General features: G+C 41.2%; 1 protein-coding gene across 1 annotated transcript; it reads right to left on the bottom strand.

Annotated features, from left to right (window-relative positions):
* Nucleotides 1–13,533: 13,533 nt before the first annotated feature.
* Nucleotides 13,534–14,472, bottom strand: LOC308531372 (olfactory receptor 4F6-like; the record flags this gene model as incomplete). Its single annotated transcript, XM_081108319.1, has 1 exon — nucleotides 13,534–14,472. The coding sequence occupies one exon, from the start codon at nucleotides 14,470–14,472 to the stop codon at nucleotides 13,534–13,536; it is 939 nt and encodes a 312-aa protein (XP_080964445.1).
* Nucleotides 14,473–16,503: the final 2,031 nt, after the last annotated feature.

The raw sequence follows: 16,503 nt of genomic DNA, 5'->3' as shown, positions 1-16,503 counted from the left end.
CTGTGTCCACTGGTTAGGCTTATATGCATGCATACAAGTCCTTTGGTTGATCTCTTCCCCTTACCCCCACCCTCCCCTACCTTCCTTCTGAGGTTTGACGTTCTGATTGATGATTCTCTGTCTCTGGATCTGTTTTTGTTCATCAGTTTATGTTGTTTATTATATTCCATAAATGAGTGAGATCATGTGAGACTAGCTGAGCAGAAGTCCTACAACTAAAGGTATAAAGAAGAAACCAGGTCAGGAATGACAGGAGGAATAGAGACACTAACTGCACTGGCCTCACACCCAGATGTGGCAGTTAAGAATTCAAGAGGGACATCTCAACTGCAGAGGTCCCCCTAAGGAGCAAGGGGTCCTATCCCAGCCCCATGCCAGGCTCCCCAGTCTAGAGCATCAGTGCTGGGAAGAGTAGCCCACAAAACATCCGGCTGTGAAAACCAACAGGGATTCTATCTATCTGGATGAGGCAAAAGGCTGCTGACAACCAAGACATACTCTTAAATGGATCACACACAGACTCCCACTTGCAGGCACTCACCTGGGCTCTGGTGGAGGGACAATGGCTCAGAAGGCTCCAGAGACATACAAGGAGAAATTGAGTTATGTGGCTTGAGGGCAAGGACTCAAGGGACAAGTTGCCAATATCCCTGTGTTGAGCTCTACTTTGTGGTAGTCAGCAGGTGGTTGCTATCCTTCCTATGTTCAGCCCTCCTCCAACACAGCCAAATCTGAATCTGCATTAACTTCATTTGCTCCACCCTGACAATTCCCTGAGACCCCACCCTATCTAACTTGTCTACCAACCAAGGCTCTTTGGGTGGCAGGCAGCCAGCCTTGGCCTGTGCTATTGTCCTACTTAAAAAACTCTTGAGGAGTTCTGGTCAAACTTGCAGGGACGTCAGAGACATTCATGGAGAAACAGTTGTGTGGCTCCAGAACAAGTAAGTGCTGGAGGGACAGCCACCATCTTTCTTATGTTGAGCCCTCCCCCCACACAGTCAAATCTGAATCTACATTAACTTGGTAAATCCAACTAGCTCCACTGTGAGGATTTCCTAAGACCCTACCCCACCTCAAATATCCACAGGCCCAGGCAGGTGATGGCTGGCCTCAGTGTACACTCTGAATTTTTCTGAGCGGCCTCAGGCTCAGCATTGGTGCCAAATATGAATCTGCACTGACCTGGTAAACACTACTCACCCAAACCTGGTGACTCCCTGTAACCATGCCTCACCTAACCCATTTACTGCCCAAGGTTCTTTCAGCAGCTTAGCCTTTGGGGCAGCCAAGAGGCAGTGATAGGTCTTGGGGTGCCTTGTGCCTTTTACTGACCTACTCTAGGTCCTGTACTGGTGGCAGCCAGAGTTGGTTCACAGTGTGGACTCTACCAGGCACATCCAAGTCCACTGTAGGCAGCGACCAACCACAAAGTAATTAGGATTACTTTGTAGCTCCTAATAGGTAGCCCTGGGCCAGAAAGAGGCAGCACCTGACAGAGCCCATTCCAAGCGTCCCCATAGCAAACACACCTGGTGGCAGGTTTCAGACCACAATAAAGGACCATGTGATTAGCTCCACATGCAGTACACCCAAAGGGTGGTCTCAGCAGGCATCAGACCCCACTGGGGTAAATTCCATTCCATGGGATCAATACCTGCTGTAGTTATGGCCAGTCCTCAACAGCCAATTTCTCTGAGAGTCAATACCACCCACTGACATGCCAAAAGCAATGAAAACTCATTACAACAGAAGTGTACACAAGATTCATACAAGGAATACTCCTAGAATACCCAGACCAGGTTCAGGGAGACCTGCACCACTGGGCCTCACAGCACACCTACTACATAAAGCCACTTTGGCAAAACTAAGAGATGTGGTAAATCTGGCTAATTATAAAAACAAACAGAGAGGCAGCCATAATTAAAAGATAAAAAAAAATATGTTCCAAATGAAAGAAAGAAAAACAAACAGGAGAAATCTTCAGAAAAAGAACTAAGTGAAATGGAGGCAAGCAAGCTACCAAATACATACCTCAAAAATACCAGTTATAAGGATATTAAAAAAACTTGTGAGAACTTCAACAACAAAAATAATAAGCATAGCCCTGACCGGTTTGGCTCAGTGGATAGAGCGTTGGCCTGCGGACTGAAGGGTCCCAGGTTTGATTCCGGTCAAGGGCATATACCTTGGTTGCAGGCACATCCCCAGTAGGGAGTGTGCAGGAGGCAGCTGATCGATGTTTCTCTCTCATTGATGTTTCTAACTCTCCATCCCTCTCCCTTCATCTCTGTAAAAAATCAATAAAATATATTTTTTTAAAAAATAAAATAATAATAAGCATAAAATATAACAGAAACCATAAATAAAACCCAGTTGGAAATGAAAAGTACAATAACTGAAATGAAGAATACACTAGAAGAAATCAGCAGATTAACAAAAGCAAAGATACAATGAGCAATTTTGAAGACAAGATAGCAGAAAATACCCTATAGGAACACCAAAACAAAACAAACAAACAAACAAAAAACAAGAATTTTTAAAACTGAGGATAGTTTAAGGGACTTCTAGGACAACTTTGAGTGTACCAACATTCAAATCATGTGTATGAAATATAGCAAGGAATCAAAAACGTATGTAAAAAACTAATGACAGAAAACTTTCCTAACCTGATAAGGGAAATAGACATACAAGTCCAGGAACAAGATGAACCCAAAGAGGCCCACAGCAAGGCACATCATAATTAAAATTACAATGGTTAAATACAAAGAGAAAATCTTAAAAGCAGCAAGAGAATTGCAGTAGGTTACTTACAAGAGAGCTCCCATAAGACTATCAGCTGATTTCTCAAAGGAAACTTCACAGGCAAAAGGGGATTCACACAAAATATTCAAACTGATGAAAACCAAGCACCTATGAACCAAAATTACTCTACCCAGTAAGGCTATCATTTAAAATTGAAGGAGAGATAAAGAACTTTCCAAACAAGAAAAAGCAAAGTAACTCATCACCACCAAACCAGTTTTACAAGAAATATTAAAGGGACAAGAAGAAGAAAATAGAAGGAGAAGGAGAAGGAGAAGGAGAAGGAGAAGGAGAAGGAGAAGGCATGAAAAAAAAAAGAAGAAAAAGAAAAGAAAAGAAAAGCCATCATGACTCAGTGGTTGAATGTTGACCTATGAACCAGGAAATCATGGTTCAATTCCTGGTAAGGGCACATGCCTGGGTTGCGGGCTCACTCCCCAGTGTGGGGCATGCAGGAGGCAGCTGATTGACGATTCTCTCTCATCATTGATGTTTCTATCTTTCTCTCCCTTCCTCTCTGAAATCAATAAAAATATATTTTTTAAAATAAAAGAAAAAAATAATAAAATTGAAATAACTACATTCCTATCAATAAGCACTTTAAATGTAAATTGATTAAATGCTCCAATCAAAAGATATAGTGTACTTGAAGGAATAACAAAGCAAGACCCATACAAATGCTGTCTACAAAAGACCCCTTTCAGAAGGAAAGACACACAGAGACTAAAAGTAAAGGTATCTTAAAAGATATTCATGCAAACAGAAATGAAAAAAAGCTGAAATAGCATTACATATATCAGACTATAGACTTTAAAACAAAGGTGATAATAAGAGCCGAAGAAAGATATTACATAGTGATAAAGGAATTAATACAAAAAAGAGAATATAACCCTTATAAACATTCATGCACAGATCATAGAAACACCTAAATATATAAAGCAAATCTTGATGGACATAAAGGGAGAGACTGACAGTAATGCAGTCATAGTAGGAGCGTTTAACACCCCACCGACATCAATGATTTTCCAAACAGAAAATCAACAAGAAAACAGTAACCTTAAATAGCACACCAGATTAGATGGATTTAATTGATATCTTCAGAGCATTTCACCCCAACACAACTGAATATACATTCTTTTCAAGTGTACATGGAACGTTTTCTAGAGTAGATCATTTGTTAGAACATAAAACAAGTCTCAGTAACTTTAAGAAGATTAAAATTATATCAAGCATCGTCTCTGAGCATAATAGTATAAAGCTAAATATCAATCACAAGAAAAAAACTGAAAAACATAAAGACATGTAGGCTAAGTAACATGTCAATAAATAATGAGTGGGTTGACAATGAGATCAAGGAAGAAATCAACAGATACCTTGAGACAAATGAATTAAAAACACAAAAGCCTGAAATCTATGGCACACAGCAAAAGCAGTCCTAAGAGGTAAATTCATAGCACTACAGGCCTACCTCAAGAAACAAGAAAAATCTATAATAATAAAGCATAATATGCTAATTAGACCAGTCGTTCTTCCAGATGAAGCCAGGGCTGGGAGGGAGACCAGGGTCCCGGGTGCCTGCGGGCAGCCAAAGGAAACCCCAGGTCATGGGTGCCAGAGGGAAGCTGGTGACAGCAGCCAGGGGAAGGAAGGCCTGCTCTTGCATGAATTTCGTGCATTGGGCCTCTAGTCTCAAATAAATAAACTAACCTTACCCCTAAAGGAATTCGAAAAACAACAACACACAAAGCCCAAAGTGAGTAGAAAGAAAATAGTAAAATCAATGCAGAGAAAAAAGAATACTCTTAAAAAGCAATACAAAAGATTAATGAAACCAAGAGCTGGTTCTTTGACATGATAGATAAGATTTATAAACCTTTAAACAGACTCATCAAGAAAAAAATAGAGAGGAACCAAATAAATAACATCAGAAATGAAACAGGAAAAGTAACAACTGTTACCACAGAAAAACAAAGAATTGCAAGAAAATACTACAATTATATGCCAGTAAATTAAATAATGGAGAAATTTCTAGAAACATTCAATCTTCCAAGATTAAAACAAGAAGAAATAAAAAGAAATAAAAAAACTCCCAACAAACAAAGGTCCTGGAATTAATATCTATCTTTCTCAAAATATTCAAGAGAAGTGAAGGCTCCCATTCTCATTTTATGAAGTCATCATTGCCCTAATTCCAAAACCAAACAAAGACATAACAAAAAAGAGAAATTAATATTCCTGGTGAACATAGATGTAAAAATTATCAACAAAATATGAAACCAAATTCAGCAATACAATTAAAAAGTTCATACACCATGATCAAGCGGGATTTATTTCAGGGGTGCAAGATTAGTTCAATACCCATAAATCAATTAACATTATACATCACATAAACAAATTGAAGAATAAAAATCATATTATCATATCAATACATACAGAAAAAGCATTTGACAAAATTCAGCATCCATTTATGATTAAACAAAAACTCTCAGCCAAGTGGGAATAGAGGGAACATGCCTCAACATAATAGAGGCAATATATGACAAACCCACAGCCAACATCATTTTCAACAGGTATTTTCCTTAAGTATTCCTAAAAGTATTTTCCTTAAGATCAGATACAAGACAAGGTTGTCCACTTTCACCATTTTTATTCAACACAGTATTAGAAGTCTGAACCACAGCAATTACACAAGAAAAAGAAATAAAGGGCATCCGAATTGGAAAGGAAGGAGTAAAACTGTCATTATTTGGATATGACATGATACTGTATAGAAAGAACCCTAAAGATTCCACCAAAAACTACTAGAACTGATCAATGAATTCAGTAAAGTAGCAATAAAATATTAATATTCAGAAATCAGTTGCATTTTTATACACCAATAGTTAACTATCAGAAAGAGAAATTAAGGAAACAATCCCATTTGCAATTGCATCAAAAAAAAATACCTAGGATTAAACTTAACCAAGGATGTAAAAGACCTGGACTCAAAAAATTAATTACACAATATTAACTTCTCCTTGAAAGATAATTGTATGAATGCAACAAAGCTAGACTGAATGTTTAATGAACTTGCAAGGTTTGTTTTTTAAAAAGTCTGAATGGCTTTTGTCATTTAGGATAATTGATAGATTTTGAGTACACAGTACTAGATATTAAAGGTCTTAAAACTAATTGAATTGTATTATCACAAACATTAAAATAATTAACTTGAGGGTTTCAGATTTGTTGTGTTAAAAAAATAAAAACATATTGATTGATAACTACTGTCAGTAAAAGATAGGACTCCTTTATCTCAAAAACAGACTCAAATTTTTAGTATTAAGAAATCAAATAAAAATAAGAAACAAAAACTGAAGTGCAATCACCAACTAGAAGAAAATGTCTAGCCTCCTTTGAATCTTGATTTGAAGCTACTGCCACTATGGTTTCTGATCTGAGAAAATAAAAGAAATAGCCACCCACCCTCCTACTATTTCTGAGGTAAAGATGAATTTTAAAATTCACATTACAAGTATTCACATTAAAGGTTTTCACATTTTAGAACTTTTTATAGTAAGTAGTTTTGTTTATAAAACCAGGAAAAAAATGGTATAATTTTTTACATTCTCAGTTTAGAAATTTTCTAAATAAAATGTTCTACAGCATTCACTAGTAAATTTAAGAGTTTTTATACAGAAATTTCCTCCTCAAATAGAGAAATTTGATATGATATTCATAAACCATATTTTTTAGTTACTGTAGAGAGGGAGAACACAAGAATTCCAAACTAGCACTTAATTAGGACAAAGTGGGTTTGGGGTGAAGAAGAAAATCTACACTAATAAAAGAGAAACATGGTAATTGGCGTACAACCGCTACCCTTTTCATTGGCTAATCAGCGAGATATGCAAATTAACTGTCAGCCAAGATGGCGGCCGGCAGCCAGGCACCTTGAAACTAACATGAGGCTTGCTTGCCTCAGTGACGGAGGAAACCAACGTTCCTCGCCTGCGGCTGCAGGCCTCTGAGCTTGCAGTTTAAGAAACATTGTAACAAATACCATGGGACTTCAGCCAGCAGGATCGCAACATTGTATGCAAAGGCCAGAAACCTACTTTCAGGAGAGGTGGCCTAAGAGCTGGAGCCAAGCCTCAAGCTAAAGCTGGCCCAGAATAAAAAAAGAAACAAAAAAAGAAAAAAAGGAGCCTTTGGGAGTTCAGTCACCCCCAGCCTAAAAACAGCCCTCATCCCTCACCCAGACTGGCCAGGCACCCCAGTGGGGACCCCCACCCTGAAGGGTGTGTGACCAGCTGCAAACAGCCATCATCCCCTCACCCAGACTGGCCAGGCACCCCAGTGGGGACCCCCACCCTGATCCAGGACACCCTTCAGGGCAAACCAGCTGGCCCCACTCATGCACCAGGCCTCTACCCTATATAGTAAAAGGATAATATGCCTCCCAGCACCGGGATCAGAGGAGCCGAGAGGCCTCCCGGCGCTGGGATCAGCATGACAGGGGGCAGCACCCAAACACCCTGATCGGCCCTGCTCTGTGTGTGACAGGGTGAGGCACCCCAAGCCCCCCACCCCCCGGGCTCTGCTCTGTTTGTGACGGGGTAGAGCTATAACCTCCCCATCGGCCCTGCCCTGAGTGTGAGAGTGGCAGCGCCCCAACTCCCTGATCGGCCCTGCTCTGTGGGTGATAGAGGGCAGCGCCCCAACCCCCTGATCGGCCCTGCTCTGTGGGTGATAGAGGGCAACGCCCCAACCCCCTGATCGGCCCTGCTCTGTGGGTGATAGAGGGCAGCGCCCCAACCCCCTGATCGGCCCTGCTCTGTGGGTGATAGAGGGTGGCGCCCCAACCCCCCCCGCCCCCCCCACAGGCCCTGCTCTGTGTGTGACGGGCTAGAACCATAACCTCCCCATCAGCCCTGCCCTGAGTGTGACAGTGGCGGCGCCCCAACCCCCTGATCGGCCCTGCTCTGTGGGTGATAGAGGGCGGTGCCCCAACTCCCCTATCGGACCTACTCTGTGAGTGACAGGAGGGAGCTCCCCAACCCCCTGATGGGCCCTGCTCTGTGCATGACAGGGTACGGAGCCCCAACCCCCCTGATGGGCCCTGCTCTGTGCGTGACAGGGGGTCGCACCGCAACCTCCCCATCGACCCTGCCTTGAGTGTGACAGGGGGTGGTGCCCCAACCCCCCAATCGGCCCTGCTCTGAGCCCGACCAGGCGCTACACCTAGGGATTGGGCCTGCCCTCTGCCACCTGGGAGCAGGCCTAAGCCAGCAGGTCGTTATGTCCCGAGGAGTCCCAGACTGCTAGAGGGCACAGGCCGGGCTGAGGGACCCCCCCTTCCCCCCGAGTGCACAAATTTTTGTGCACCAGGCCTCTAGTGTTATATAAATCACAAGATATTCCCTGGTTGTTGTTACACAACTGATGGAAATGATTGTTCCAGTTCTCAGTCTTGCATAATTGATGACTGTGCTCTGACCAAACCAGAGGATCAAAAAAGTAGCCTCATTCCTGATCTACATCACTGTCAGGATCTCTAGATGGCATCGTTGTCACAGTAACAGTAGTTTTGCGTTCATTTAGAGACTGATCTCCATACTCCTTTTGTCAAACGATGAGCTGGTGAATCATATGGTATGACAGTAACTGTACAGCAGCATTTAAAGGTTTGGAAGTTGCTTTCTTTTTCAATGCAAAACCATAGTAATGATTAAACATTACAGAATGTGTCAGAGACATAATTTAAAATTACAAACTGAGGCTAAAATAATGTGTCCCTGGATCTATTAACCCCACCTGGCTAGCCAGGTAAACGCTCTTCTTCAGTTTAGAGATGAATTGTTCCATCTTGCTCCTATATTTATCCAAGTGTAACAAAAAGTGTTGGCAATAACAGGCATAACACACTTGGCTAGCTAATAGAAAATCAAAAGCTATTATCACATAGGCTAAAATATGTAGACTTATTTATTGAGCCTCAAGAGTTGTCAGAATCACTACAGCTTTGGTTAAGGTTAGTACAAATTTCTGCACACATATTTCAATTAATAATCCTACTCTAGGAATCTCCTTTTGGGTGGTGCCACAAAAAGTGAATCAGTGATCCCTCTAGGAAATTGTCCAGGTTTGGGGTCATACAGGTTTTTGGGGGGAGAATGAGGAAAAGATGCTCATACCTGTTGATGATAAGACTGAGTGTATTACATGAGCTCCTTGTAGCATTTGGCCATATCTGCTTGCAACAAGATGGAGTCCGAGATCAGATGATATTATACACATTAGGTGGATGAATAGATAGGTAGATAGATGGGTGCATAGATACATAGATACATTTAAATATATAGAAACCATACATATGTAAATTCTATGTTAGGTTTTGATATGTGTATGTAACATTTTAACTGGAGTAGCACTCATAAGGATTGCCAGTGCAGGGACTGGAGAAAGTTGTTTTTCAACATTTTACATCAGATATTTTACTTCAGGTGGGCCAGTAGGAGGAGCACTGTGATAAAGCAACACTTGAGCAGGGACCTTAAAAGAGGGAAAGTGTGAGCTAAGTAGGTGTACCTGGTGTTGTGGGCAGAGGACACATGCCAGTCCTGCTGTTTACTGGAAGGAGACGGGTGACTTGGAGGTGTGTGGATTCCTGCGCAGGAATCTGACAATAATAGGGAACTAGAAGTGCCGGACCTGAGGCTCAGGGAGAGGGAACCTGACACCTGACTACAAAGCTGTGAAGCTACATGATACTAGAGCCTGGTAGAGGTCAGAGTCAAGGGTACAGCAGCAATATGACAGGACAGAACCTTGTCCCCTCCCTGATCATGGCTGGTAGGAGGCAGGGTTCCTTGAAAAAATGTTCATATTATAACATCTAGCAAAAAAAATCAAGGCTGAAAAATATATATTCATAAATTCTCATTTTTAAAAATGCTCTATTTTTATTTTAAAAAGTGAAGGTGACAGTTTTAAAAAGATCAAATTATATTCTTAGAAGAAAAACAACATAATGATAAAAAAAAAAAAAAATCCAGCCTCTGGCCCAGCCAGGGTGGCTCAGTGGTTGAGCATCAACCTATGAACCAGAAGGTTATGGTTCAATTCCCAGTCAGGGCACATGCTAGGGTTCTGGGCTCAAACCCCAGTGTGGGGTGTGCAGGAGGCAGCCTATCAGTGATTCTTTCTCATCATTGATGTTTCTATCTCCCTCTTCCTTCCTCTCTGAAATCAATAAAAATATATATTTTTTAAAAAATCCAGCCTCTGGAACCAAAATTAAACTCAAATATACCATTAGACAAGTTATTTAACATCTGTGTGCTCCATCTCCCAATCTGTAAAATGGGATGATAATAGTATCTATCTCAAGGATTGCTATGAGAATTAAATGAATTAAACAGGTAAAGCTAAGAGCAGTGCCTGTATGTACTCTGTAAATATTTGCCATTATTATTTTTACCAATGAACTAAAAAAGGAAGTAAAGAATTAAATCTTCAATTTGACAGGTGACATAAAGCAATAAAAGTACATACAACAATCCTATGAAAAGACAAGATAATTGAGATATATCATATTTCCAGGGGGTGAGGAGAGTACCAGGGAGAAGACAAGGTTAATATGTATTAGAAGATAAAACAAATTTTATTTTTAAGCTGACAGACTCTAAGCAAATGGTAATAGCCCAGGAAAGGAACCCAAGCTAATTTTTAAGTGGATAAAGCCCTTTCAAATATCATCTGACTTAGTCATAACCATAATCTGTGAGTTGTATTGCAGCTTTTGAAGAAACTGAAATTCAGAGAGGTTAAGTAATTTGTGTAAGATAGCACAGCAAGTAAGTTAGTGCTGTTCGAACAAGAATCTCTGAATTTTAACTGCAAATTTTGAGTGAGGCTATACTGCCTTTTATTTTAGACAAAGACTATGATATTTGGGGGGAATAGGGAAATCTCTTCGTTGGCCATCCCAAATCTGGCATGCTTCCTGTTTTTGTAAATAAAGTTTTATGGAACTCAGCAATGTCTATTCACGTATGTGCTGTCTATGGCTATTTCAATGCTACAACAATGGAATTGAGTGGTTGCAAAGGAGATCATACAACCTACAAAAACAAAACAATATGGCCATTTACAGAAAAAGTTTGCTAACACCTGATTTATTTGACTAAAAATAAAGTCAAGAACATTCTTGAACATATAGAACAAAGTATGAAAGCAAGATTTGTGAATTAGAATGTGTAAGTAACCCCAGATCTAAAGATGATTGCTACTTTTTGCATATAACCAAAAGGCTGAAATTACAAAGCAGAACAAGTGAAAAGGGAGATATGGAATACAAACAGATAATGAAACATGGTTTTAACAAATGTACCAAAAATAGGGCAGAGTACCTTGAAAAAAATAGTATGGTTCTTCTGAAAAATACTTATTTACATCATAATTTAACATATGTGAAAGGTATTATTGGCACAGTAATTTGGGAACTGAAACAGAAGGGTTAATATGATCTTTGACTTCTATACCTACCATATAAAAGTCTCTCTGTCTTGTCAGGAAAGAATGTCACCCATTCTTCAGTTAAAAACAAAATACAGGAGAATATGGTGCTGAAGGGCCATGTACCCTCAATGATGTATCGCAGAAAACGGTCCTGGTTCCAGTTCAAGATGGCACCTAAGAGGCCCCTAAACTCACCTTCTCCCTCAAACATACCAAATCTACAGTTACATTTGGATCAAATTCCTCTGGGAAAAAAAAAAACTGGCTAAGTGACTCCTACACATGGAGCCAAGGAGAGCAGGTTGGAGAGGCTAGAACACAATCTCGTCATAAACCCCGCACCAGGCACAGGGACCCGTAGTTGGGAAGAACCTAAAACCTGGAGCTGCTCCCTGAGGAGCAAAGGGTTTGAACCCTACAACAGGCACCCCAACTTTTAAGGCCTTCACCAATGACAATCCCCCAAGACATCGAGCTAGAAAACTAACAGGGCTGTCATCCACAAGACCATCAAGGCTATAATAATCTGAGAAACTGCTTTTCAGGTGCAGAACTCACTTGCCCCAGGGCCCAGTGTGAAAATGGTGGTCAAGGGCTATCTGGACCTGGTGTGGGAGAAGCTCCTTTGTTTTTTGCCTGCCTTGGAGCATGAGCCTGAGGGTCAGGCATGTGACGTGGCACACATTTGAGGATCTGCTGGAGCGCTCTCCAGAAAGAGACTGGCCAGTGCCATCATCTCACTCTCCCTATGCAGAGCTCTAAAGCAATGCTTTTCAACCCATATGCCCCAAGAATGTTTAAAACATCCAATACCTAACTATTTAGTCAGGGGCACTGACCTCTTTTCCCTTAGATTGTCAAATTAAAGAAATGACAACAGCCAACACAATAGCTGTCTAGTGTGAATGAATCAAAATTTACCTATTTATTTTTATCAGTTCTGCCTAAAATATAAAATATATTTTGGAGTGCTGCAGCATTTTAGTAGTTTATGTGCCACGAGATGAAAATGGTTAAAAATCACTGCTCTAGAGCGTTAGTATCTCCCCAAGGGGAACTTTTACATGGGTGTCTGGTGCCCTGGTCTTCGTGGCTGCCATCCAGAGGATGTCTCTTGAACACCTGGCCCTGGTGGCCAGGGAGGCCGTGGTTCCTGGGTCCCAAAAGACTATAAAAATTGGAGAGACAGTTCTTGGCAGGACTACCACCCCCCCAGTGCACAGCACAGACATCAGACTGAAACACAGCCCAGTCTTTCTGTGAAACAGGCCCATTTGTCTGTACTGGAGCTTTGGCCTGAGGGGAAAGCTTTAGGTTGGCCCCCATATAGGGGCCTAGGGACAGACCTGCTCTCAGAGAATAGAGGCAAGTGCACACCATCTTTGTATTCTCCCTCTCCTTCACAGAACTCATCATTATCTCCCAAATAGGAGCTTATATATGCGTTTGAAACCCCAATTTTTGTAACTGCTATCCAGGGGATTGCCTGGCACTGGTGGTTAGCGGGACTTATGTTTGTAAATATATATAGTCTCACAGACTATATAATTGCTACCTGAAGATCTGGCTTTCAATCATCCTGAATCTTGCTGCTGACCAAGATCCTCTCCTTGAGACACTGACAGGTCTTGGCACACCCTCAACTACTGGGAGCCATTAAAAATAAAATGGGCTGACCCTGGCCAGTATGTCTCAGTAGTTAGAGTGTTGGCCCACACACTGAAGGGTCATGGGTTCAATTCCCAGTCAAGTGCATGTACCTCAGTTGTGAGTTTATTCCCCAGCCCCAGTTGGGGAGTGTGGGAGGCAATCAATTGATGTGGCTCTCTCACATCAATATTTCTCTCTTTCTCTCTTTGCCCCTCCCTTCTTCCTTCCCTTCCACTTTCTTTGAAAATCAATTTTAAAAATATGCTCCATAGGGGTTAACAAAATAAATAAATGAAATGAAATTAGAAAGTGTGAGAGATAACCAAGAGTTAGGGCAGGGTTGAACAATAAGGTTTATCTCCTCTATGAAGCCACTTTTTCAAGACTGAGAGCAATGGCTGCTTTATCTAATGCATGGAAACCACCACAGGCAGTCAGCAAAATGAAGGCTCAAAAGAATATGTTTCAAACAAAAGAACAAGATCTAAGAAAGATGGTTCATTCTCCATGAAGGTTGGCTATTAGGGACATAAAATTTATGAAGAGTCACTTGGAAATTTTGTGTTTCAATAAAGCCACTTAGTGATTTTTTCTAAAACCCACAACCTGACTGAACACTCTCCTTATTGCCATCATCAGCTCTCTGTTCCTGAATGTGTAAATGACTGGGTTTAGAAATGGAGTTAAAACTGCATCAAATATGGCTAGAAATTTATCCAGATGTGTTGAAGGCAAGGGCCACACATAGAAAAAAATCAATGGAGCAAAGAATAAAACCACCACAATAACATGAGCTGACAGTGTACAAAGAGCCTTGGATGAGCAACCTGAGGAGTGTTTCTGAAGAGTGACCAGGAGGAAGACGTAAGAGAGAATGAGCAAGAAGAAAGCACCCAAGGAAATGAACCCACTATTAGCAGTGACCATGAACTCCAACTTATAGGTGTCTGTGCAAGCAAGTTTGATGAGCCGGGGTATGTCACAGTAAAAGCTGTCTACTACATTAGGCCCACAGAAGGGCAAGTTTACCACAAACGCCAACTGGGCCGAAGAGTGAATGAGACCAATAGTCCAGGAAACCACTAAAATCAAAATGCACAGTCGTGGGCTCATGATGGTCAGGTAGTGGAGAGGCCTACAGATGGCCATATATCTGTCAAAGGCCATGGAGATGAGCAGCACCATCTCAGTACCTCCGACAGCATGGCTAAAGAAAATCTGAGCTAAACAACCCCCAAAGGAGATGACTTTCTGCTTCCTGAAAAGATCACAAATCATCTTGGGAGCTGCAATGGAACAAAATATCATGTCAATTATGGAGAGGTTGGCTAATAGAAAATACATGGGGGCGTGTAAGTAAGGGTCGAAGGTCACAGTGACCACTATGAGGAGGTTTCCCATCATACTGGACACGTAGAAAAGACAAGAAAAGCAAAAAAGAAGAAGCTGGATCTCCCAGGAGTTGGAGAGTCCCAGGAACACAAACTCAGACACCACAGAATGATTGGCTCTATACATTGACTCATTTGGTAGGTGCACTCTCCTGTTACCTAAAGGAAGAAAATGACACAACTCAAATTAATACTATTATATTAATACCCTGTGGGAAAGTGTATAAATTTTGGAAATCAAATATTACCTGAGCATTTCACAAAAATCTAATAATATTCTGTTGGCCACTGTTGCTGTCATTACATATGACAGTAACTGAGTTGTCAGGTGGTCTTGCTAGCACAAGGAATGGTGAGCGATCTGGTGGACTGGTACCCACGGATGCACCTGATGAAACCATAAACAAAGGGCATTCAATATTAAATTGCTTTATCAGTTTGGTCACTGTTAACTATCCTCTCCCTCACATATTGGATAGGCAAAAGAGGACTATTCCATGACAAAGAGACTTGTAAGATCCTGTGAGTCTGATTTTGCTCCTCAAGCAAAATTATCCTATTTTAATTTCCAAAAATATAATTAATTCTTTAATATCCAAATCAAATGGTACCTTATGTCTAAGTTAACCCATGACCCACCTATACATCTACGTTTATTTACTGTATTTAGAGTTGGCCACATGTCTATTTCCTCAAATGATTATAAACTACTCAAGGTTATAAATCATTGTACCTTTAAATTTTTAATCCCATACAGTATCTTGCAAATATTAGGTAGTGAAAGAAATCTTTTAAATAAATGATGAGTTACATCAGAGGAATGGCAGTGTGAGAGATCCCCTTGGCCTGTTGCCTAGAAACTTCAACAAGTTTATCAACTATAACTCAACGAATATCAACAAAAAATTCCCTGCTCAATATAGAAGCACACCTGACAGACCCGTGCATTGAAGCATTTAATGGTGAGCAACTGCGAATAAATGAGGAGGCAACAAGGGAGAAGAGCCCAAACAACCACAGATGCAACCCAGCAGCTTGACCCAGAGAGGGGAGGAAGCGGTTGGTAGCAGGCTCTTCCGTGGGTCTGGAGCAGTGGTCGGCAAACTGCGGCTCTTTGGCCCCTTGAGTGTGGCTCCTCCTAAGCCTTAAGAGTACCCTAATTAAGTTAATAACAATATACCTACCTATATAGTTTAAGTTTAAAAAATTTGACTCTCAAAAAGAAATTTCAGTTGTTGTACTGTTGATATTTGGCTCTGTTGACTAATGAGTTTGCCGACCACTGGTCTGGAGGAACAGAGAGTCAAGCTGGGCTCTCCAGCAGGCAAGCAGTGCAAATAGTGGCTGAGTCAGTAGAGAGGGCAAGGACACAGCAGAGGGATGGTGCCACAACTGTCTGCTGTTGGGCAATGATGTTTCAGACAAAGAAATGGAGCCACGGAGCTCTGCCACACCTTGAACTCCCAAAACTCATGTCCAGTTGCCCTTGGTATTAGGTCGAGGAGCACATTATCTGCAAACCAAAAGCTATTGCAATAGAATTGTGGTTTCCCTCTATGATTGATTCCCAGGTGGGGCACACTGGGAGGACCCCATGGAGGTCCAGGGTCATCATTATAATGGGGACAAAACAAACCCCCCCCCCCACCCCCTACCCCCCAAGCAGCACAACTGTACTTTCTGAAGAAAGTCAACGAGGCCAGCTCTGGGAGGTCACAAAGGTAAAAATCTTGTGATTCTGTGCCACCTACTGGAAAATAGTAGAACAACCTCTTCAGAGAAAACTGGTTGAGAAAGGTCAGCAATGCAATAGATGCCTAAACAGAGGAGACCCGCAAATATCACGAATAGCCATGGTAATGAGGAAACTCAGAAAGAAAATGAAAACTCTCCAGAAAGCTAGTTGGAACACATGGAAATATGTATGTAAATGACCAAGAATTCAAGATTGCAGTTCTGAAAATACTCAGTGAGATGTGAGAAAATAGATCGGCAATTCAAGGCACTCAGAAAACAAATTAATGAACAAAATGAATATTTTACCAAAGAGATTGAAGTTTTTAAAAAGAACAAATCAAATCCTGGAAATGAAACATGCAATTAAGGACATTAGCAATGAACTACTGACCTATATACTGAAAACTACAAAGCATTATTA

This window comes from Myotis nattereri, assembly GCF_964212035.1.
Source record: "Myotis nattereri genome assembly, chromosome: 1".
In the NCBI taxonomy this organism is placed as follows: domain Eukaryota; kingdom Metazoa; phylum Chordata; class Mammalia; order Chiroptera; family Vespertilionidae; genus Myotis; species Myotis nattereri.
The sequence above is the reverse complement of the archived record's forward strand: the minus strand, read 5'-3'. Positions and strand labels throughout refer to the sequence as shown.